Here is a 23540-nt window from a genome sequence, read left to right on the forward strand (position 1 = left end):
TGCCAAAATATCGTGCTATCTTGCAAAACAATTTCTCAAGACGAGCTCCCTCGAGTTCAGTCAACCGTGAGTGTTCAGGCCAGGGTGAACGAAGCTCACTGGCAAAGACTGCAAAATCCACGTAAGACATGTCTACTGCTAGTCTGCTTCTTTAGTCTTCTGGAAGAATGGATATGTGCACCTTGTGGGTCCTATGTTCAGCACAAAGCGCCTGTAGGAGTGTAAAGCTCTGGCAGACTGGCACAAATGATAGTTTCTAGCGCGCACGCGTCATTAATGCGGAGAGGCCATAGACATTAAACACCTGATCCCGGTTTGTATTGGGTCTTAAATCAAGACAAGCGAGCTGTGTCTTGAGAAGACAACGGCTAGTGCAAAAACAAGCCCGCTTTCCCCTGCCCCCATTCGTTTTTTGACTCTGTTTATACAAAAGTGATGAATGGTTGAATTCAATCAAGAGTCACACAAAAGTTGTTTAGAGTTCAGTCAAGATTATCTGATTTACCCCGGAGACATGTAGTGCATGAAGAGACAATGGGACCTACACAAGAGCAGGACAGCCTCGACAAACACACTTACATTCATTAATTAAATTGCTAAAATAAGACTGCATGGAGTTAGCACAAAACAATCTCCAAGAACCCACAGCGAGTCTGGAAGCCAAAGTGTTTACGTGAAAAATTGACCGTGCAAGCCCACAAGTCATTCACAAGTATGAATCATGTGTTGTGGCGCAGCACAGATGTTAGAACGGCCTTATGGTCAAAGATAAACCCATGTAACATCTGCTACTAAAATGGCTAACGCTGTTCCAACCCAGCCAGTTTTGCTGTGCCAGAAGTCTTCTGCATCTTCTAAGAGCTCTGCTTTGAAAGGGGCGTAGTCAGAATGCTTGATAATGGGGTCACTCCTTTCATCTTTGCCCAAAGACTACTTAGCACAGTGAAATGAGTCAGCAACAACATGAGAGACAGCCAGGGGTCACCTCCCACTCATTTCGTCCTAGAGAAATAACCCTTGATGAGGATATTTGGTCTTCCTTTCTCCTTCTTTCTCACTCTTGCCCTGTGTCCGTCTCAAGGTTCAGTGAGTGACAGGAATGTCTGAGGATTGGGTGGGCTGGCTATTGCCCGCTTTTATCTGATTAAGACACTGCACTCTCTCATCCCAAACCCCTGCTAGGCCCCGCTCGTACACCCCTGCTTTAGATATCAACACACTGGGCACTAGTTCAAAAGCATTACCCGAGTATTATTAGGTGTGTGAAGAGATGATAATTTAAGCAGATAGTCATGAATATGGCCTGGATTCCCAAGTTACATAACAGCTAGGTTTCTGTAATGTCAGCCTCTTCACACTTTCGCCAGGTCTAAGCATGCCTTGCTTACCTGACAGCTGTGCAAATACAGACCTGGGAAATCAAGGTTAGTCTGATGTGTGTCTTTGATGGAGCCAAACAAATGACTCAGCCTGAACACAATTTTTATAGTTTGTTGAACAGTGCGCGAGTCACATCTACTTGCGTGAAGTGTAGGGAATTCAGAAGGTTTTTGAGGTGACTGGATTAATATTTGACACTCTGAATTGATTCACCAGACTCAGGCCTTGAGGCTAATATGAAACACTGTTGGATCAGAATGTGTTGCCTACTGTTTGTGAATGACTTCCTATTCACAGAATGTGCACTGGTTAAATGACTCCCCTGTCAGAAATTCTTTCTGGTGAACATACGTTTTTATTGTTCCCTTTTAAAGTTTAGTCATCAAAGGGTGAAGGGAGGTCCTAGCCTTTATTCGTTCAAGTTATTGGTACAAGGTGACAGCACAAACAAGCTCTTTCTGAACCGTTACGTGCGTCACAGTGACTGAACGATACGTCAGAGCCATAGCATACTTGCAAAAAACGTCCTGACCCACTTCACTGTGTTCAGTTTGAAGTCTTCCCAACAGTTATCTCTGGCCCTGCTTCTCTGAACTTCAAAAGACCAAAACAAAAGCAAAAGACACAGCATGTCCCAGAGCAGGGAAGAAATAACAACCACAGTGTATTTTTTCCAACATTTTACAGCACCCATTTTCTCCCCTGTGTTCCATGTCTCTTTTTTTTCCTCACATTTGTCTCTCTACCGTCTGTGGGCCACATGGGCTCTCGCCTCGTCTCCCTGGCCCCTGATGTGGCGTCTGCCTAGTGCTGTCTTCTCATCCCCGCCGCGTGCTACAGGCTAATTACTGAGTCACAGCCCCTGCCGAGCTGACTCCAGCACCCACCCCTCCTCCCATAAGACATTAGCCCTTCCCAGTCACTCTGAGGCTCTCTGGTGGGCTCCAGACCGCCTCCTGGGTGGTGGGAGGCCCTTGAGGTGAGTAAGCCAGCCGGACCGGTGCCTGCCTTTCCATGCCACTCTTGTTTTTGTGCTGTGGCTGTTTTGCAGATGTCTACCGAGTACAACGGAGAGACACGGAGGGTGGCGTTGGGTCTGGTTTTGAGATCAGAGCGGCATCCTGACTGGTTCTGGCTACGTGTCTCACAGTTTAGGGAGTCAGAGGAAGACCTGTTCCCAGATTCCACTCTCCCATAGGTGTATGCTCTTTCACCAAGTCACCTGTTTTAGGGCTCAGTAGTCAGAGCTGGTTTTGTAATTATCCTACTTTTGTCTCACCTCTTGAATGCATTTCCTACCTTAGAGGCATATTGACGGAACGCTTCTGGCTACCAGTCCAGTTACATATGGGATCTTAAGCTGTTCTCTGAGGTCCAGGTGTTTGGCTGCAGCTAGGTTTACAGTCTCTCTCAGTTTGTGAGTGCTACTTGATGTACAGCTGAATAGAAGGCACATGATCCTTGGCAGTCACAAGAGCCGTCACAGCTGGGACTCTTTCTCGTTCAACCTTCTCCCCGCTATCTACATATTTCTGACAGAGAGGCTCTGCTCGGGCGATTTAGGGATGAGAGCAGTTAAAGGCGTTCTGTGTAGGTGTCTGGACCGGATCCAAGAGGCAGTCATAATAAGGGCTAGTCTTTGACTTTGTTCACTTACACCAGTTGAACATGGTGGGATCCAACAACTCGCCCCTTTCTCATAAAACTACAGAGCAGGGTTAGTCTGACTTTTTTAACTTGTGAAAGTGTGCAAATAGAACCTGTTTAAGGCATTTCAAACTATTTCTTACACAGTTAAGAACTGCAGAGACTTAATTTGGCATGTCACTCTGCGTTTCTCCGCTTCTGCTTTCTGACACATTTGATGTTGACATTTGTTACCATAGAGCATTTTACTGAAATGATGCATCACTTTAGTCACTTTGATGATGCGTTAGCACACCGTTGTGTTCTGCTGTTTTCTGTGTATTTCAGAACATTGCATCTTCTTTTCCAGCCTTCCATTCATCTATTTTGGGCTCGTGAGCTCTTTTCATTGCTACAGCTGTGGTATTTTACTCTACATACAGTTAATTGTGTAATTGGTCCATTTAGAGCTGAACTCAAAGGCACATTGGTTTTTAGGTCACAGAACAAACTCACACAAAAATCCAATCCACATTAGCGATTGTAAAACAAGGCAGGAATGTGTGGCGCGATACATAAAAACAATGCGGTCTTTGGGGAATTCATTTACTGAGAATGCATCTGTTGGTCATTGGCTGGATCCACAATAGCAGAAACCATTAGCCATTAGCTTGCTAATTGCATGCAGAGCTCTCCTTTCTTCATTTCCCTGATACTGAAAGCCACTTGCTCATAAACTTAGCTCAGGCATGACTGACTACTCGTATGTGAATTCACTTTGATCAGAAATGCTTTTGGACATATTTATATCCAGTCCTGGAAACATGTCCTTTTTTTTTTCCCCTCCTCATGAAGTGCTGCAATTTCAGGTACACTTAGAGAAGGTTTCTAGGAAGAATGTCGCTGAAAGTAAACTGTTTGTCAAGATCATCATTTGTTTGTTCAGAAGTCTAAACAGTATGATTCACTGATCCAAGTGCACTCCTACAATGCAGTTATGCTCTCTCAATTTGCATGCTGCAAACCGCCTCCGCTTTACTCTGCAATATGCATAGTAGCATCGCTATACGTATCTCTGTAATGCATAGCATGCCAGTTGCGGACAGTTCAAAAGCATGATTGCAGACAAAAGAAGCTGATAAGCTTGTGGTAGTGCAAACTGTTATGGTTTGTCAGCAGCAGATCCTAGGTACAGTAGTGGTACCGTTTCATCCCTACCAGACTGAACAATTAACTGGTAACAAATAAAGTGGTTCCTGTCAGTCATTGTGACTTGAATGCTCACTGTGTGACCCACTGATGGTGGTGTGTGCATATGTGCGAGACCATCTAGTGAACCCGGGGCACCCACTGGCTGGATCTCCAAGAATAGCCACAGTGTTCCAGGGCGGGAAAGCCCCAGACGCGTGACCCCGGCAGGGTGGATGGGCTCTGCGCTGCCTTTGGGAGCTCGATCGTGGGCCGCTGCTATTCCTGTCTCGGCCCGGCCCGGTCTGCATGCTTTCAGATGGAAATCTAAACAGTGGGTAGAACAAGCACTTCTCTCACTGGATCCCCCACCCTTGACCGTGCCTTGTTCAGCATGGACCTGCTGTGTGAATAGCCCTCCTTCATGCGGGCCAGGTTTAACAGTCTTGCTGTCACAAGATCTGTGAAAGATAATGTGAGAGATAAAGAACTGAAGGTGTTTTATGGGCTACCCTGACACCCTGCTGAGACGCAATTGTCAAAGGGCAGAACCTGACTTTTTGTGGGTTGAAGTATTTATTTATTTTTTTTTTTTTCTACATCCTCTCACAACCTTATTTTTTTTAGACTGGACTTTGATGGCATATGCAACTCTGAATTGAAACAGAAAGACAGAAACATGTGGTAAGATATGCTAATGTGGCATACAGACACAAAAAAAAAAATAAATAAAAAAAAATAACATTCAGAAGCTCGAATACCGTCCAGACCATTGAGGGACTCAAATGAGCTATTTTGCTTTTATTACACACCCACTCGCTGTCTCTCACGCACTTAAGACAGACCCTGCACACACACACACAAATGCAGACACATTCTTTGAAGTGTGTCTAATATTAGAATGGACCATTAACACTATCATCAATGTGTGATCTGTTAGGCTGTAGATCGGCCCTGGCTAGAAGTCATTAAATCGCTGAATATACTAAGGAAAACACTGAATGGACTGGATGGGCGGGACCCTGTGGTCATGCCAGCGGTGATGTCATCCCTTCAGGGACTCAATTCATGTTGTCTTGGATGCTCTCACATTACAGATAAGTGAATCATCCGACCCCACCCCACCCCACCCCACCCGACTCCATGAGACCACCAGGGCCTCATGACCATAATCACAATTTCACAGCCTGGACGGTCATACACACCCACACCAACCAGTACACACCTGCACTGTTACTGTAAGTTATGAAGGTTTTCCATGTGGGGCTGCATGGCTCAGGCCCAAGATCTGTTCAGTAGACAGAATTACCATGGATTCATATTCATACAGCTATTAGCAATGTTTAGTTACTCTCTATGGAATTTCATTGAACTTCACCTGCTGAGGTGCTTCGTGGAAGGATACAGTGTTGGTTTCTCCAATTAAAGTGCCATGTGATGCAGTGTGGAAAGCTGATTTGAAGCTAATCACCATTTAAAGCAGTCGAGCTACACTTGTTGCAAAAAAAAAAAATAAAATAAAAAAATAAGGTTACTACATTTTAATTGTTTAAGGGGATGATATCTTTATATGAATCTAAGAATGTAAGTCTATGTATGTGATGAACATTTAACTAAATGAAGACACTGGGGCTTAAAGGAATCTGTGAATTGTTTATTTGATCAGTGAATTGTGTGTTTAATCAGTGAATCATTTATTGACATGAACAGGATGATTCGCTAAAATGAGTTAGACTTCCAATGGTGTATAAAAGTGGACAGAGCATGTTTGATTGTTGCCTCAGCTCGCTTTAGAGTAAAGCTTGCTAGTGTGTTTGTTATACTGTGTGATTGTTCAATGATAATTTGAGTTCACAGAATACATTTTCCAGCTATCTCAGTGGTAACTGCATGCAGATGATATCTGTTGATGTAAAGCATGGAGATTAAAGTTTTTCTTTGAAAACAGCTCACAATCCTTTTGTTTCATGTGCCCTTGCAGATACATGGTTTTGGCCAAGTGAGCACTCTAGTGAGCAATGGTTCATTATACTTTTGATGTTTTTCTTGATTTGATTTTGATAGCATGCTCAAACCCTCTATATTTTAGTACACAACTTGTGAGAGCTGTCATTTGTTTAAACATATAACCATTTCAAATCACCAGGCTACTTTTTTAATGTTCACAAGAACACTAATGTAAAAACCTGTGATTCGTTAAACTGCTGCGTCATATTTTGTCCAAGTAAAACATGTTTCCTTTACAAAGAAACATTTGCACTTTACTAGGGTCTTTTTTGGCAGTTCTGGCCTTGTATCACCTAATGTGAAAATGAGCCTCTTCTCTAGTGAATGAAGCCTCTGACGTCCAGCTGGCTCTAATGCGCAATTAAACACTGTAAATGGAGACTGCAGCATCTCGCTCTAATTGAATCACACAAGAGCGCTACATTGTTCTTCTCCATTTAGACACTCTGCATAATGTATCACTCCAAATCCTTCCCTGTTCGAGTCAACCGGGGTAGCAGATCGGGAGAAGGAGAGGGAATGAGGTTAGGAGGGACAGCTGTTGTGCATTCCTGGCTGGGTTATGTCGTGATGTGGATCGACAACAGCGAGTGCAAACCCATACGGCGCCCAGGGCTGGCAGTTTAAAAACCGCGCGGAGATGCCAGAACATCTGGGTGTCAGTAGAAAAGCAGTCGCAGACTGCAAAAAAAAAAAAAAAAGACACAAAGTGTTCGCTTTCCACAGTCTGGACTGTGCATTTAGCTCCCAGACAAATTTATTGTGCCTGAGTCACAGTCGGACATTTTTTGACGGCCACCAGTAATAGAATAATCACCCCTCACCGTACATCCAGCACGTCTTTGATCGCATTACGGCGGATTCTTCGCTTGGCTCTGTGGCATTCTTTAGTCCCTCAGGGGGTTTTCTAGACCCTTTCTTTCTCTCAAACTGCCACCCCGGCAGTCCTAATTGGATCAGTGGAAGTCATCGGGTACTGTTTAACTCATCAAAGACTTCTCTGTGTCCTGCTGGGTGCCCACGAGCAGAGAGGGCGAGCTTTCCAACACTGCAGTGTCTGTTCGACACCCTGCAGCCTGCTGTGACATCATCACCCCTCTGCCATGACCTCTCACCCCTAACTATTGACCCCTGCCAACACAGGCCCCTCTGTCTATGGCTGGAGATTGAGATGGAACAGCTTGCTGGGCAAAAGGGATTGTGGGAAGGTGATCATCGATGTAGAATCTGACCTGTGGCTCACTCTGTGTGTTGGCAGACCATCCTTGGCTCTGAGAAGCAGTCTAGGAGGTCAGGTTAGAGGTGGATGGTGTGCATATGGCCAGCAGACATGTAGGGCAACTACACTTAATTGTGTGATGCTGAGGCTGCTGGTGTTTTTTTTTTTTTTTTGGCTGTATGTGATTATGTAGCTCTTGCAGTACACTGATTGACTTCTATTACCTCTGGAGATTGATTTTGTGGAATTGAAACTCAGGCTGCAGATGTCTACATCTGAGATGATGGGATTTCATTTTATTTCATTTTATTTTTATATTTTATATTTTTATATTTTATATTTTTATTTTTATTTGATTTATTTAATTTTATTACATTTGATAGTTTTTTTTTATTATTTTCTTTTCTTTTATTTCATTTTATTTTATTTTACTTTACTTTTATTTTTATTTTATTAGCTTTTTTTTTAAGATTTATGTAAATTATTTTACCTCTTATTTTCTTTTTTTCTTTTTTTTTTTTTTTGTGAAATGTAGTATATCAGTACAGTTAATCTGTTTTGAGAACGTGTGTGATGGGTGATGACATATTTTGTCTGTGTTTGGTCCAACAGATCTGGAGTGTGCGGATGTTCCTTTACTGACTCCAGGAAGTAAAGAAATGATGTCACAGGCTCTTTTGGCCACTTTCAGCGGCTTCACCAGGGAACAACAGCGACTCTCCATACCTAAAGGTCTAACTCTAAAGCACTTATATCTTAAAAAAAAAAAAAAGCTCTCTAACTGTCTAGAGTAAATCGTATATCCATGTTTCTTAGCTTATTTCTGTTGCTCTCTCTCTTAAAGGGAAAGTTCACTTAAAAAATGAAAGTACTGTCATTATTTACTTACCCTCATGCTGTTCCCAACGTGTATGACTTTCTTTCTTCCATGGAACACAAAAGGAGATTATACGGGTTTGGAAAAACATCAGGGTGAGTAAATAATGACAGAAGTTTAATTTTTAAGTGAACTTTCCCTTTAAAACACACTTTTGAGAACTCACTGTCTATGTTAATGACATTACACATATTTTCCTACTTGTTCTTATTTATCAGATTAATTGGAGGAGGAAAGGAGTGATAGAGAGAGAAGAAGAAAGGGGATAAAAATGGAAAAGCAGTGTATTTTTCTCGTTTCTGCCTCAGTATTCTGTAGCACTAGGCTGCTTTTTAGATGCCACACTCAGATTGCCTAAAAAAAAATCTTGCTAGATAGGCATATTGTACTCTGAAGCAGCAGAGGTTATGAATTATGCTTCCCAAACTATCCCAAACTATGGCAGACCACAAGATGGCTTTGCTTGCTGTGTCTAGGGTGGCTGAAGTCTGTGTCAGGTCTGCGTCTGTCTGGAAATAGCTGTTTGCAGTGAGCATGTGTGCAGTCGAGAGACAGAGAGACAGAGATAGAGTTGGTGTGTAAGCTAAAATTACAGCTGTTTCAGTTCCTCCCATCATGACATCAAATTTATAGCAAACTCAACTGATAATTTCCCATGAGCCACCGGACCTGCGACTAAAATATTGTATGCATCAGCATCACAAGTACACAATATTAGACTGTTTATAGAGGCATAGCATACTTACTTAACAGACATTTTCTGAAGTCGATTACAAAAAATAAGCATGTAATATATGAAGCAATCTGCATATGCATGTGACACTGAGATGTCTTTTCACTTTCACTACTCTAGACCCCCGCGAGTGGACGGAGGCGCACGTGAGAGAATGGTTGACCTGGACGGTAAATGAGTTTAGTCTGAAGAATGTAGACTTCCATAAGTTCAGCATGGACGGGGCCAATCTCTGTGCACTGGGCAAAGAGCGCTTCCTGGACCTGGCACCCGACTTTGTGGGCGACATCCTCTGGGAACATTTAGAGATGCTGCAAAAAGGTAGACATCCTCACCGCCACAACATCTGCACTACCATGAAACACACCAGCCTTCAATCAGTTATTTTAGTATTAATTAAATACTATTATAGTTTTTGTTAATATTTTAGTTAGATTTTATTTTCATGTTTTTCATATTAATATTAAAGTTTTAGTTTTTTTTTAAATATATTTTTGTCTTTTTTTATGATTTTTTTAAAAAATATGTCTAGATAGTTTTTATTAAGTTTTAGTTTTTTAGTACTTCAAGTTTAAATGGGGAAAAAAAAAATATATATATATATATATATATATATGAAATATATAATTTCATTTCATATATATATATATATATATATATATATATATATATATGCTTCAAGTGATGTTTTTTTTTTTTTATGTTTTTAGTTCATGATAATAACTATGGAAGCTTGTTTCCACCACTGAATAAAAAAAAGAGATATAAACTCGTAATTCTGGCTGTTTTTCTAACCTATGAAATATGATTTTTGAAGGACAAGTTGCTGTCTAATATAACACCCAGGTCTTTAACTGTAGAGGATGAAGTAACAGTACATCCTTCTAAATGCAAATTGCACATTAAGAGATTCTGTGTACAGGTTTTTGGTCCAATAAGTAATACCTCGGTCTTATCTGAATTTAACAGAAGAAAATTACAGGTCATCCAATATTTGATATCTTTAACACACTCTGTCAGCTTGGATAATTTGGAGATCTCATCTGGTCTTGTTGAAATATATAACTGAGTATCATCGGAATAACAGTGGAAACTAATTCCATGTTTTCCTATAATATTACCAAGTGGCAGCATATATATTGAAAATAGCAGAGGGCCTAACACCGATCCTTGCAGCACTCCATAATTTACTGACATTATCTCAGCCCTAAGATCAAGTAAAACTAGTATTGAGATACAGCCTTGGTCAAAAGCTAAAAGTATTAGAGTGCAGTTTCTGTGTTATGATTAGGTCTGAATCCTGACTGAAATTTTTCAGAATTGCGAGGAAAAAAGTCAGAATTGCGAGGGGAAAAAAGTCAGAATTGCGAGGGGAAAAAAGTCAGAATTGCGAGTTTATTTGCATCTGAAACTTAGAACTGCTCCACAAAAGAACCTGTGACATAGAATGCAGTTCATCCTATCTGAATTTACATTTTAATATCACCTATAAAGTAACTTTTGCAAAATAGTAAGATAAGCAGTACAGTCAGTCATCTTCAGCGCAAAACCTAGATTCCAGATTTTATAATCTTTACTGAGATTTGTCAAATCACATGCTGGAATCACATAAGAGGTGTCACATTTTGAAAAACCTGTAAAGTAAACGCCACTGTGACATGCAGATCAAAGTAGTTTCTGTTGCATTGCCTCGCACAATCTAATCTGTTATATAACGGATTTGGCTTCGAAAGTGTGCATAGATTCAGTGATGTGTGTTGTTTTCTTCACACAGAAGACCCGAAGCATTTCCCTGTCAACGGTCTGACCTCCAGTTTCCAGGAATCCCGCTACCCCTCAGACTACTTTTTCAGTGAGTATCTGCTGTTTCTTTCAGTTTGTGTCATCACAGTACCTGAGTACACGTTCGCCGCCTCTGTCATTACTATAATATAAAATTATCTGTCTGTGAAGGCAGTTAAACCTTCCTTAATGCCTTCCTTAAAGGAATAGTTCATACATAAATGAAATTTCTGTCATTATTAATTCACCCTTATGCCATTCAAATGACATTCACATAGACTTGTCCATACAGAAAGACTTATTGCAGTCAAGCAAGAAAGCACCATGAAAGTGGTTCAATTGACTTCTGTTCTTTATTCATATGAAGTATTTGTGTGAAGAACAGATTGAAATTTAGTTAGGGATGCAGCAATATTAAAACCAAAAATTTCTTCTTTTTGGACAATAATAATAAATTATTTTGTCTAAATAAATTAAAAATAAAACATTAAACTAAAATAAGTTGTTTTCAATGCTACAAGTGAATTTAGGCATCACAACATTATAATGTACAGTATGAAATAGATATTTATTTTCATATTTGCTAATATTAGTATCAGTATTTGCCAATATTTGCCCATATTTTTATATTTGCATATTAACAGTTATTAAATTAAATTAAAAATGAACTTTAAGTGAGATTACATGTAAAACATTATGAAATGAGTGCAGACAATGAAATATCTAATATTGACTGATAAAAAAAAAAAAAAAAAAAAAATTGTTTGATAACAAATATGCCAAACGTTACATTAAAGTTTTTATATTTTTTATATATATGTGCATATATATAAAAATATATATACATATACATACATACATACATACATTTTTATAATTATTCAAAATATAATATATAATATTGTATGTATGCATATATAACCTCCCCCCTTTTTTTTTTTTTTTATAAATACCATAATGACCCTGGTGCAAACAGCTTTTGGTCACTATGAACTGTCATTTTATGGAAAAGGTCTATGTAAATACTCTTTTCTTGTGTTCTCTTCATCTTCCTGTCCTCCAGACTATGGCATTGAGCATCCTCAGTGTGTCCCTCCTTCCGAATACTCAGAGCCTAGCTTCATAACAGAGTCTTACCAGACCCTTCACCCCATCAGCTCGGAAGACCTGCTGTCACTCAAATACGAGAGCGAGTATCCAAACGTTATACTGCGAGACACACCTCTCAATCCACTGCAGGGAGACTATTTTTCAGTCAAACAGGAAGTTGTGTCACCTGACAACATGTGTGTGGGTCGCATTAGTAGAGGTGAGTATGGGCCAAAGGTCATGTGTTTCGATGCTTTTGAAACTGTGAGATGATACAAGATAATGTTTGAGGCATCGATTAATACGGCATTATAAACAAAAGCTAATTCCTCTCGTCTTAGATGCATGTTTACAGTCTCCCATCGGGGCTTAAACGCATCCCCATCGCCCTCGCAGCGATCAGCAGTGTGTGGTCTTCAAAACGAAGTCTGTCACGACATTCTCGTCTCGCATTACTGCAGTTACGCACACATCGCCAGGGATTGAAGCAGACCGTTAGGCTTATTTGTGGTTCTATCATACACCATCTCAAGATGCTCTCGACTGCGGTGGGGGAAAAGGAGAGAAAAACAAAGATGTTTGCTTCAAAGTGAGAGATGTTTGAAGCCACAGAGTGCTGGTAGCCGTCTTTTGTGTCAGCGCGTCCTTGTGAGGTTACGGTACTGGGGTACGAGGTGTTTTTGTGAGCCTTAGGTTCTCGTAAGGAGCGAGAGGTGTAAAGCGCGAAAAGAGCGTTCCGGTTTCTCACGAAGTAACTTTACCTCACGTACGTTTGGTTTCACTCCCACTCATCGAATCAACAGCCTGTCTCGCTCTTCATGCAGCTGAACAAATGATCAAGATTTGGATTGGACATTGAGATTTGTCAAAGTCGCTTGTATATTATTGAACAACGCAGAGATTTGGGCTTTCGCCCTCTAGGTACACGTAGGCTTTATGTGCAGTAAATCCCAGCTTTGGCAACGGCGCTGTGTTTTTCCTGCGTGGGAAAGTATTTGTGGTGCCACCAAACTCACATGTGGCTTCAATTTTTCAATTGAAGATTTCAGGATCAGGCCCAGCTCTGTATTATCTTTCATTTTGTAATTGACATTCAATCGAGACCGGCCTTTTATCTCCAGTTTGGCCAAAAATAGAGAAGCAATTTGTTTTGATTTTCTTCCAATTAGAGAAAACACAAATATTTCCACATGGATATTGTGTAAGAGAAACACAGTGTGGTGTGGAGCAGTTCTAGATTTTTCCACGTGGTTGGGTCTAGACCGCTTGTGAACTTCGCTGGCTGGTGTAGTCGCTGAAAACTTTGCACCCTCTATAACAAAAGACATTGGTCTTTGGTTAGAAATATAAGATCAGGGTCCTATATTCCATGGATTTCATCAAATGAGCAACTTCTTTGTGATTTGACGTCACTTAAATTAATTCATTAAGTTATAATATATACATTTAGGATAATTCTGCATACATCTGTTCACAACTGTTCTGTGAAGATATTTTGAAGAATTTACATGCTCCTCTTTTCCATACAGCAAACCCTGTCTGTTTGAATATGTGGAATGGAAAATGCCTGTGAATAATGTTTAATAACACTGAAATCTCCATCTCAGGTAAGCTGGGAGGTCAAGATTCATTTGAGAGCATCGACAGTTTCGAGAGCTGCGACAGGCTGACGCAGTCCTGGAGTAGTCAGTCGTCGTTCAACAGCCTACAGAGAGTTCCCTCCTACGACAGCTTTGACTCGGAGGACTATCCCACTGCACTGCACGGACACAAACCAAAGGGCACCTTCAAAGACTACGTGCGGGAGCGCTCGGACCTCAGCAAGGACAAACCGGTCATCCCGGCAGCTGCGCTCGCTGGGTACACAGGTCAGCATTAACCCACGTTCAGTCACTCACTACCTGCTCATTTGAATTCTGACTCATTTGGGTTTAATGCATAAGAGAGAAAGCCAGTACCTTGAGATATATCAAAGTTTTAGATTCATACTGAAAGCCATCAAGGACTGAGATGACAACTTTATAGAAGCATATAAAAGGAAAACAGTACTGGACCAAAAACTGAACCCTGGGGAACACCAGCACTTAAGTGTATTTCAGAGGAGGAATGGTTTCGAAATAAAGTCAGAATTGTGAGCAATTCTGAGAAAAAAAATGGACTTTAACTCGCAATTGCAAGTTTATATCTCACAATTCTGAGAAAAGAAGTCAGAATTGCGTAATATAAATTGCAATTGCGAGAAAAAAAGTCCGAATTGCGAGAAAAAACGTCATAATTGTGATGGGAAAAAGTCCTAATTATCTAATAAATCTTCTTTTAAGTTTTATTCTGTGGCAAAAACAAGCTTCCAGACATATCACATATCATATATCAAAAACCATATAATATGATATATGGAATATCACGTACCATGCCATATAGTGTATACCATGTCATATCAAAAACCATATATGTTATTCCATATATCATATTATATATCATATCACAAACCATATACTGTATACCATATCATATCAAAAACCACATGTGTTATTCCATATAGCATACCTTAAATATATATCTCATACCATATCAAATCAAAATCGTATGATGCTATTTGATATATACAATATCATATTTTATACCATATTTGTTATTCCATATATTTTATCACAACCCATTTAATATACATACACATGTCAAATTAAATGAAATATCTGTAATGAAAAACTGAATTCTGCAACTAGGAAGCATTTGGAATTACAAGTACGTGCGTGTTTCCTGCTAAATGTCTTACTGGGACATAGTTGCTACTGGATCAGTGAAAAAGTGTCGTGCACCAGTTTTGAATGCATTGGTGCACATCGTAACCACAGAGCCACATTTGTTACATGCTGTAAGAATGTCATCTCAATCTTTTTCTTAGCACAACTGCTGCAGCGGCTTCTTCGTGCAGCTCGTGTACCCAGCAAACATGCCACACCCCGGCTTTCTTCAAGTCAAAATAGAGGCAGGCGTTCTCTCTGTCTCTCTCTTGTCGCTTTTGTCACTGCCACCAGCACTCCGTTTCTTTCTCCGCTGTTTTCATCTTGTACTCCTTATCTGCGGCCCACATCTCAACCCATTTCCCAGGTCGTCTTGGCAACAGCACAAAGTGATAGCAGCCCTGTGCACTTAAGATGAGAGCTCCTTTATCGGCCCATCTTCGAGGGGCTTTTTTAACCTTGTGCCATACGTCTCAAACCTACCTGCTCATGTCATATATCTGAAAATGCAACAGAAAAGAATACACTCCCCTACCGTAAAAGAAAGAACACAGAGCCCACTCAATGTGTGGCACATTTCATTTCTATTTTAGGTTCCTTTGAACTTATAAAGGACCGTTTTGCATGTACCTGAGTTGGTTTTCATGTGGAATTCTCTATGCTAGATCCGAGCTAAAAAAAGAGACATATTGTGGATGTTTTCTGCAGCAGAGTGTAAATTGCGCATTTGTTTGTATCTGTTTTGTTGTGTTTGTTTCTGTGTATATGTGCGTATGCATACTGCAAAGAAATACATTTATATAGGCTGAACTACCTGTTTTTACTAGTGTTAGCCGCAGTGTCAACACAACAGAGTTCAGAGATGAGGTAGATAAAGTCAGCAAGTGACAAAAAAGATCCATTTGCTCGCAGAGCTCTGAGGTTTTCGTGTTTGTCATCATTAATCACATATGCAAGTACAAATCCATCAGATCTGTGAGGAGAGCAACACAACCACAGTACCGCAACACACTTTCTTCAGCGACGGCTGATTTTTAACTTTATAGGGCGGCTTCCTGATAGACGCACGCACACATTAAAGGGACAGTTCACTCAAAAAAAAAAAAAAAAAAATTAATTAAAAACTTTGTCATCATTTAGACTGTAGACCACTGAAGGATGTTTAGCAGAATGTTCTCCCTGTTTTTTGAAAGTGGATGGAGAAAAGCACCACAGAAGTGCCATAAAAGTAGTTTATATGACTACAGACACTAGTTCAGTTCTTCTAAAACAATATGATAGCTTTATGTGAAAATAGACCAAAATTATAGTTTTAAGACACTAAAGAACCAATGACATAACTACTTTGGTAACACTTTACAATAATGTTCCATTAGTTAACCTAATGTGTTAACTTACCATGAGTAATACATTTATTATAGTACTTATTAATCATTGTTAATGTTAGTTAATAAAATACAACTGTTAGTTGTTAGTCCATGTTAGCTCAGTTCCATTAAATAATATAACAGATACAACCTTTGATTTTAATAATGCATTAGTTAAACGGATAGTTCACCCTAAAATGACAATTCTGTCATCATTTACTCACCCTCAAGTTGTTCCAAACCTGTATAAATTTCTTTGTTTTGCTGAGGAAGATATTTGGAAAAATGTTTGTAACCAAGAAGATCTCGCCCCCCACTGACTACCATAGTAGGAAAAAAAAAAATACTATGGTAGTCAATGGGGGAGCGAGATCTGCTTGGTAAACATTCTTCTAAATATCTTCCTTTGTATACAGGTTTGGAACAACTTGAGGGTGAGTAAATGATGGCAAAATTTTCATTTTTGGGTGAACTATCCCTTTAATGTTGAAATTTACATTAACTAAGATGAATAAATACTTGTTAGTTCTTGTAATGTTAACAAATGGAAGCTTACTGAAAAGTGTTTTCGTTACTTTTTCTACTTTTATGGTGCTTTTGTTGTGTTTTGCTCTCCATTCACTTTTATTGTATGGAAAAAGTGCAGCGTGAACATTCTGCTAAACATCTTCTTTTGTGTACAACGAACGTGATGTTTAATGTGAACTATAACTTCAAGCCCAATGCTTTAGCTCCAAGTTGCTTTTCACAGATCTACCTCAAATCCTTGCCTTTGCTTGTAATCATGCTCTTACTTCAAGCAAAGTGGCCTTAATGTACTTTTAAATCTCTGCTGAAAGTCAGCGCTGGATTTCTGTCAGTCTGAGGGTTTGGTTTAGGCATGTAGAGAACAGACCGATTGCTTTCCATTCCCGGCTCCTTTGGGGTCTAATGAGGGTGTGTTACAGTAGCCGTGCGTGTGGAATGTGTTTTAATGCATTTACCTACATAAACAGATTACTACATTGATCCAGATGAGTGATTTTGGTGATTCATATGTTTAGATGGAGACAAGGAGAGGCAGGCAGACAGAGAGGGAGAGGGTTAGAATGAACTGTTGAATTGTTGATGAGATAATCTGTTTCAGAATTGCATTAGTGTTTTATTGCATTATCGGCAGGGATATTTTTAGCCGGATGTAACGCACAGTGGGGAATTCACTAAGAATGAGTTGTGACTGCTGTTATCACCATTTATTTTGCATGTGCATTGCTTTGCTTTACCACCCAATTCACCAAAAGAATTATGATGGTAAGATAACTGAATAAATGTAGCACACAATCTTTGCCGAAAGTAATGTGACATTGATTGTGTGTAATACTTGGCAAAATAAGCCTAATTTAGAAAGAAAGGATGCATAGAAATGAGGGGTTGCACTATTTTTATTTTATTTTGTTATTGCTGAAAATGATAAATGAGAATAAAATCCTATACTATTTTGTTTAAATGCATAAAAAATAAAATGATTTTAAATGCTACTAGTGAATTTAGGCATCACAACATTGTAACATAAAATATGAAAAACAAATATTAATTTCGAGGTTTGCTTTGAGATGACGACATCAGAGGCAATCTGAATGTAAAAATAGGGAAAATGAGCATGCACAATTAAATATCCAATACTGATGCTCTACTGATAAATGTAAAAATCTGGTACTAGTGCATCCCTAGACTCGCAGGACTTGATGTTTGCAGGGAATTAGAATATTTTTTTTGTTTCGCTCTTGTTTTGCAGCAGGTGTGATATGAAGTGACGTTCATTTTAATGCTCTCAAACCACAAGATGAAGAAAAACCAAAACTTATCTAGACGGGTACACGAGCTGCTTTGCTGCTGCCTACATGCTGTGAAGCCCTTGCAGGATCTCTATAGGTCAACGCGACCACAGAAACCCTTCACGCTAGTCCATAAATCGCTTCTCACAATCAAATGCATTAAGATGCACGATTGCAATATTTCAGATGTCTCCTTAAATATGTCACCGTGCAGAAAGGCTAAAGTCTTTAAAGTTGACCCCATCATGGTTAAGGCGAATGCAGTGCTAAAGCTTGTGAGAAAAACCTCTTGTTTTGCAGATGGCCACCAAGGACTTCTCTCTCTCACACCCACACAGCCGTTCACACACATGTAGACATCACACATATGTGTGCTTTCAAATGCACCCGAGCGACGTGCAGACATATACATCATGGCTTGCGTGATCAAACGCATTTATCCGCCAGATATTTAGCCTTGGGGCAAAATCCGAATGATGTCAGTGGTTTGGAATTCACATAAAGAGTCCAAAGCTCAAGTAGGACATGCAGTCTGGTGCAGTAGCCAGTCAATACTCCATTGTGTCACGCCGGTCTCTGTTTTCATGCAGCGTGACATAAAGCTAATGGCATGTGAAACCGTTTGGACCGTGATATGAAATCTAACATTTCTTTAATACTTAATACAGTAGTATAGAAGGGAATCTAGAATGGTACTTTGACATATGATGCATACTGTCAATGAGATCAATGGGCATTTTGTTGTGAACATTCTCCATAGGATTATATTAAGTCGTGTTTTTTTTTTCTTGATTCAGGCAGCGGACCCATCCAACTCTGGCAGTTTCTGTTGGAGCTCTTGACAGACAAATCCTGCCAGTCCTTCATCAGCTGGACTGGAGACGGCTGGGAGTTCAAGCTTTCCGACCCTGATGAGGTGACGTGTTACACACTCAACCACACGCTCTCTGTAGAGTTGGGGAAGGATTGACTCAGAGAGAGAGAGAGAGAGAGAGAAAAAAAAAAAGAAATTCAAAATTAGAAACAAAATTGATTTTAAAAAAAATTATCTTTGCTCAATTTAAATAACTTTTTATTTGTTTACGTTTTGTTTTATTTTGGACATGGGACTATACAGGGTTATCGTAGCTAACTGAATCTAAAACTAAAACCATAACTAAAATTAATATTTAGCATGTTATTAATAATAACTAAATTGACATTTAAAAAATAAAACTTATAAAAATAACAAAAACACAACAAAATTACCAAAACTTTAACTATATATATATATATATATATATACAGTAACACTGGTACTGTTGTAGTAATTAAAGATGTCTTTGAAATACATTAAATAATTAAATACCATAGTACAATGTGGAAATCATTTTAGAGGTTGACCAATATGTTTTATTTATTTTTTTTTTTTTTTTTACAAAAAAAGTGATGGTCCCACAACAGACATTATACTATCTATAAGTAACTTTGCAAGTACATCTAATTTTATTCTACTAACCCTAACCTAATGTCTGCTGATACTGAGAGTAATGAGTTAGTTGACATAGTTCAGTCATAAAACTCTAGATGGCGCAGGCTGATGGTAGCAATCACTTCATTACTGCATGGCACAAGCTGATTGGTTCCTGCTGATCCTGCAGCCAATGAAATTAACCCAGACTATTTAAATGTTGAGAAAGCAGTGTTTGCTGTAAATTAGTCCTGCAGCGTGTAATCACAGTTCCTCTGAACTCCTCCACCTCCCCCAGCTCCACCTGCCTAGATCTGCTACAAAATGTATATGTCTATTTATGCAGCTGCAGCATATCTTACATGCTCACAGCAGTGTGTCTGTGTATCTATTAGCAGTTGCAAGTCCATACTTGCTCTGCAGAAGCAGTGTAGCAGGTCTAGTCCACCAAGACCAAATACATTAACATTGCCATATTCAATAACATGCTAAAACTATTCTGAGAGGTGTCATGATTGAAATGTAGTTTTTCTTATGCTTATATTACCAAAATACAGAACCAATTTTATTGATTAAAAAGTAGTAGCTAGTTTGGGCTGTTGTTCTTCAGACACCAACCACACGGTGCCATTTATCAGTTGAAAACCAACTATTGGTCTATCTCTAGTGTACCTGATACAATCACTATGCAACCACTGTAAGTGAGAGAGCAGCATGGCACGTATTTTGCCAATGATTCTTTCTGTGGGTTCCTGATCCTGACCCGTGTCTCCCTGACCTCTAGGTTGCACGTAGATGGGGCAAGAGGAAAAACAAGCCCAAGATGAACTATGAGAAGTTGAGTCGTGGTCTACGCTACTACTATGACAAAAACATCATCCACAAGACGTCCGGCAAGCGCTATGTCTACCGCTTCGTGTGTGACTTGAAAAGCCTGCTGGGATACACTCCCGAAGAGCTCCACACCATGTTAGATGTCAAGCCGGACACGGATGAGTAAAGTTTGGACGGGTAGTAAAAGGCTGAAAAAGTCCCTCACAGACCCTGGAAAGAAAAGAAAAAACGGGTCGTCCATTTCTGGGTCCAATCACATTCCATCTTATCACTTAGTCGTGGTCCAGTCTTGTTTTGAGCTCATACGGGACACAAAAGGAAGCGTCAAAACATTTACCAAAGTTTAGAATCTGTAGACTTTGTGCATCTATATTGTTTATAGTTCTGCGGGGAAGGGAAAACTCTAAGTTCAGGTAGAACTGCCGTTTTTGTCCCAGTAGCACAAACACCGGGAAGGAACAGAGGACAAAGAGATGGACATTTCTTGGACTGAATGCTCCTGTTATTAAACGCGTTGCCAAAATTAGAGACAAGAGGAATATCGCAGAAATATTTACAATTAAGTTACTTACTGTTTCTGTCTCCTTGCATACCCACCAGGAGGAAGTGAGTTCTCAGCCGGACCAAAAGTTTTTATTTTGTATTTTTTTTTTTTTTTTTTTTTTTTTATTGTTTCTTAAAGATCTGTATGTGTCAGTATTAATTTGTGGAGAGACCAATCGTATTGAGATGCTGTCCGGACAGAGATTGCGCCGTTTTGTACATTTTCATATGCAGAAGATGAAGGTTTATTGAAGTCGAACTGTGCTTAGATATTCTCTCCGCTTCTTTTAAGGTCACGTTCGGTTGCTCTTACCACAATGTCCATAGCTGAAAATGCTGTTTTTGATCACCAGATCAAAATAGATACCAGAGTCTCACCCTTTTCAGTTGAAAGAGACGTACCTCAGTCAAACTGAGAGACACAAATGAAAGCGGCCGTTGGCTTCTCAACGGTGACAGTCGCAGCACACGCACGCGTTTGTGGTGAAAAAGAGTTTTTGACACCGCTGGTGTCGTTTCATCACTTGTTTTAAGACAAAAGACATCAAACAGTTCTTGCCTTGGTTTGTTTGTATGTGAATAATTTTTTTCATAAAGTCTTGCCTTAATATAGCACATTTATGAACTTACTGTGTCTTCTCAAGGTAAACTGAAACATGTGTAGGAAGGTGACATCTGAAATGTCATTCAACTGGGCCTCTTCGCAATCAAACGGTTTGCTGGCAGTGCTAGACTGAACCGAAAGCCATAAACCCGCGCCATGCGAGGTGTTGTAACCTTGTGAACGATCTTGTGCGCTTTAGCCATGTGGAGAAGCGCACGCTTCAGCATGCATCTGGATAGTCAAAGTACGTGAGATGGATTTTGCAGCGGCAAAGAAAGATCTTTTGAGGAGGTGTTTAATTTTCGAGATGGTTTGTGAAAGTGACTGTTAATGGTAGCGGCTGATATAATGTTAAGATAGGAGGACCACCAGATCATGCTGATACTTTCGGCAGCTTTAAAGATGATGGCATGTGCTACTACTGGCTAACAAATGTCACAAGATCGAAAATGGGAGTGCGTTTTGTAATGGTTCATTTAAATGCAGTATTATGGCCATTGAACTGATTTAGTCATCGCTGGGTGTGACTTAAGCCACAGTTATAGTGCAGTTTCCATGAAATGAATAACATACCTTAAATGTAGTCGTTTAGAGAAACTGCACATACAAATGTGCAACATTGACACTGAAATGTAAAGTTTTACCAGTATTTTCAGTACGTTTTGTGCCGTCTTCAGCACAGCATTTCGACTGTTTCACTGTGTGGGAAGGGTCTCGAACACAAGACCTTGTGGGAAAAGCCAAAGTAAAGAACGTTCTTCTAAGAAAACAAATCGTATTGTTTACACAGGCGGATGCTACCCATCCTAATTGGTGGAGCTTTGGAATTGTCTATTTTTACAGATAACATTTCATAAAATAAACCATATTCACAAGAGCTCAGAATAAAGTCTTTAAGCTCGTTTTAGTCATGAACAACAAAAAAGTGCTACATCACCTGAACAAGCTAAAAATTCTCACTGAAATAGCAAGAGAGAGCATGCTCTGACAGAAGCGTGATTTTTGTTAAAGCCCACAGTGATGTTACCTGACATATTCTTAAACCACACCGAAAGCCAGCGACATGTAACATGGAAACATGACTTATTTTAAGAAGTTCCAGATCATAATGCAGTCTTTGTCTTGATTGTAAAAAGTGATGCATTTGTGTGAAAAGATGCTTGTTCATACTGAGGAGTGTTTTTATTTCCCCACAATTTTGCCTTATTTTGTATATTTTATATTTCTGTATTTTTTTTTTTTTTTGTTAAAATGAGAATTTTAATGTATTTAGTTCACAAACATTTTGATATTTTTCAATAATTTATATTTTATAAACTTTGAAATATGAGATGCAGACAGCTGGTGCTTTCGTGGGAAAAAAAAAAAAAAAAGGTAGCGCAGGACAAAATGTAGCGATTTTTTTTTCTTTTATATGAAAATGAAAAGGAAAAATAAAAAAAATAAAAAAAGTTGAATTTAAGGAATTTAAAGACCTGTCTGCTTATACAGTTCTGTATAGATAAGGCTGATGCTGGCCCATCATTACGTTCCGCTGGAGAGTTTTATAAACAGTAGCTTCTATTTCTTATTGTACTTTAAATTGTTATGTTATTAAAATATATGTGGACAAAATGATCCATGTGTTGCTTCGTTATTCATTTCAAACTGAATCTTTTGGCAATAATGCTGAATCAAAAGTAGCACGAAGGAAGACACACCCATATCAACCCAGAGTAACTCACATAAACACAGGTATGAAGTTGCTAACGCATGCAAATTATCACCTCTCTGTGCAGCGCTCTGCAGGCTTTGCGGCAGATTTGTGGTTTTGTTTATTATGAATCTTGGTTAAATGAGCAGCTCCTTTCTTTCATTGCTAATCATCATACATACCGCAGCTGCAGTTTTTCATCAAGCAAGAGCCGTCGTATCACGGAAAGACAGGCTGTTACTTCTGATTCTCATGCTTAAGATTTGTGTGCAGCATCATACGGGGCTTTTTTATGAGTTACAGGCTCTTCCGAGGAAGGGGCTAGGGAATATGCTCATTTGTGGTTGATCGTGTGTGCACTGAAGACCCTAAATAAAGCCCACTGACGTAAGAACCAGAGCAGGCACAACGAGTCCATTCACAATTATGTAACTTACAAATGGCAAGGGTTGTCTCTTCTTCTTATCATTGTTTGTCCTCTCCATCAAGATCCAAAGAAGCTTTCTTGGCTGTATAAATATGGGTTTATATTGCCAAAGCATAAAAAAGTCACACATACAGTAGTGTCCAAATGTCTGAGGCAACAAAAT

At 39.4% G+C, this 23540-nt stretch overlaps 1 protein-coding gene and 1 long non-coding RNA gene across 11 annotated transcripts in view; both read left to right on the forward strand.

Moving 5' to 3' along the window:
• The window catches only part of ets1 (v-ets avian erythroblastosis virus E26 oncogene homolog 1), a 50697-nt gene extending 27823 nt beyond the window's left edge, over positions 1–22874 (forward strand). For 2 of the 10 annotated variants that reach the window (XM_051870175.1, XM_051870180.1), the window contains 8 exons: positions 8033–8152; positions 8363–8392; positions 9151–9351; positions 10805–10882; positions 11876–12121; positions 13509–13769; positions 18624–18742; positions 20061–22874. In XM_051870175.1, coding sequence (XP_051726135.1) covers positions 8033–8152; positions 8363–8392; positions 9151–9351; positions 10805–10882; positions 11876–12121; positions 13509–13769; positions 18624–18742; positions 20061–20276 — 1271 coding nt within the window. In that variant the 3' untranslated portion in view covers positions 20277–22874. Of the gene's footprint in view, positions 1–1262; positions 2360–8032; positions 8153–8362; positions 8393–9150; positions 9352–10804; positions 10883–11875; positions 12122–13508; positions 13770–18623; positions 18743–20060 lie in introns of those variants that run through there. The other 8 variants (XM_051870178.1, XM_051870181.1, XM_051870184.1 and 5 more) reach the window with 7 other exon arrangements.
• On the forward strand, positions 2370–6149 carry LOC127499711 (uncharacterized). The gene is made up of 2 exons (XR_007926171.1): positions 2370–4878; positions 5135–6149. It is a non-coding gene; the product is annotated as an uncharacterized LOC127499711 (long non-coding RNA).
• Positions 22875–23540: the final 666 nt, after the last annotated feature.

The sequence above is a fragment of the Ctenopharyngodon idella genome, chromosome 18 (assembly GCF_019924925.1).
Source record: "Ctenopharyngodon idella isolate HZGC_01 chromosome 18, HZGC01, whole genome shotgun sequence".
NCBI lineage: Eukaryota > Metazoa > Chordata > Actinopteri > Cypriniformes > Xenocyprididae > Ctenopharyngodon > Ctenopharyngodon idella.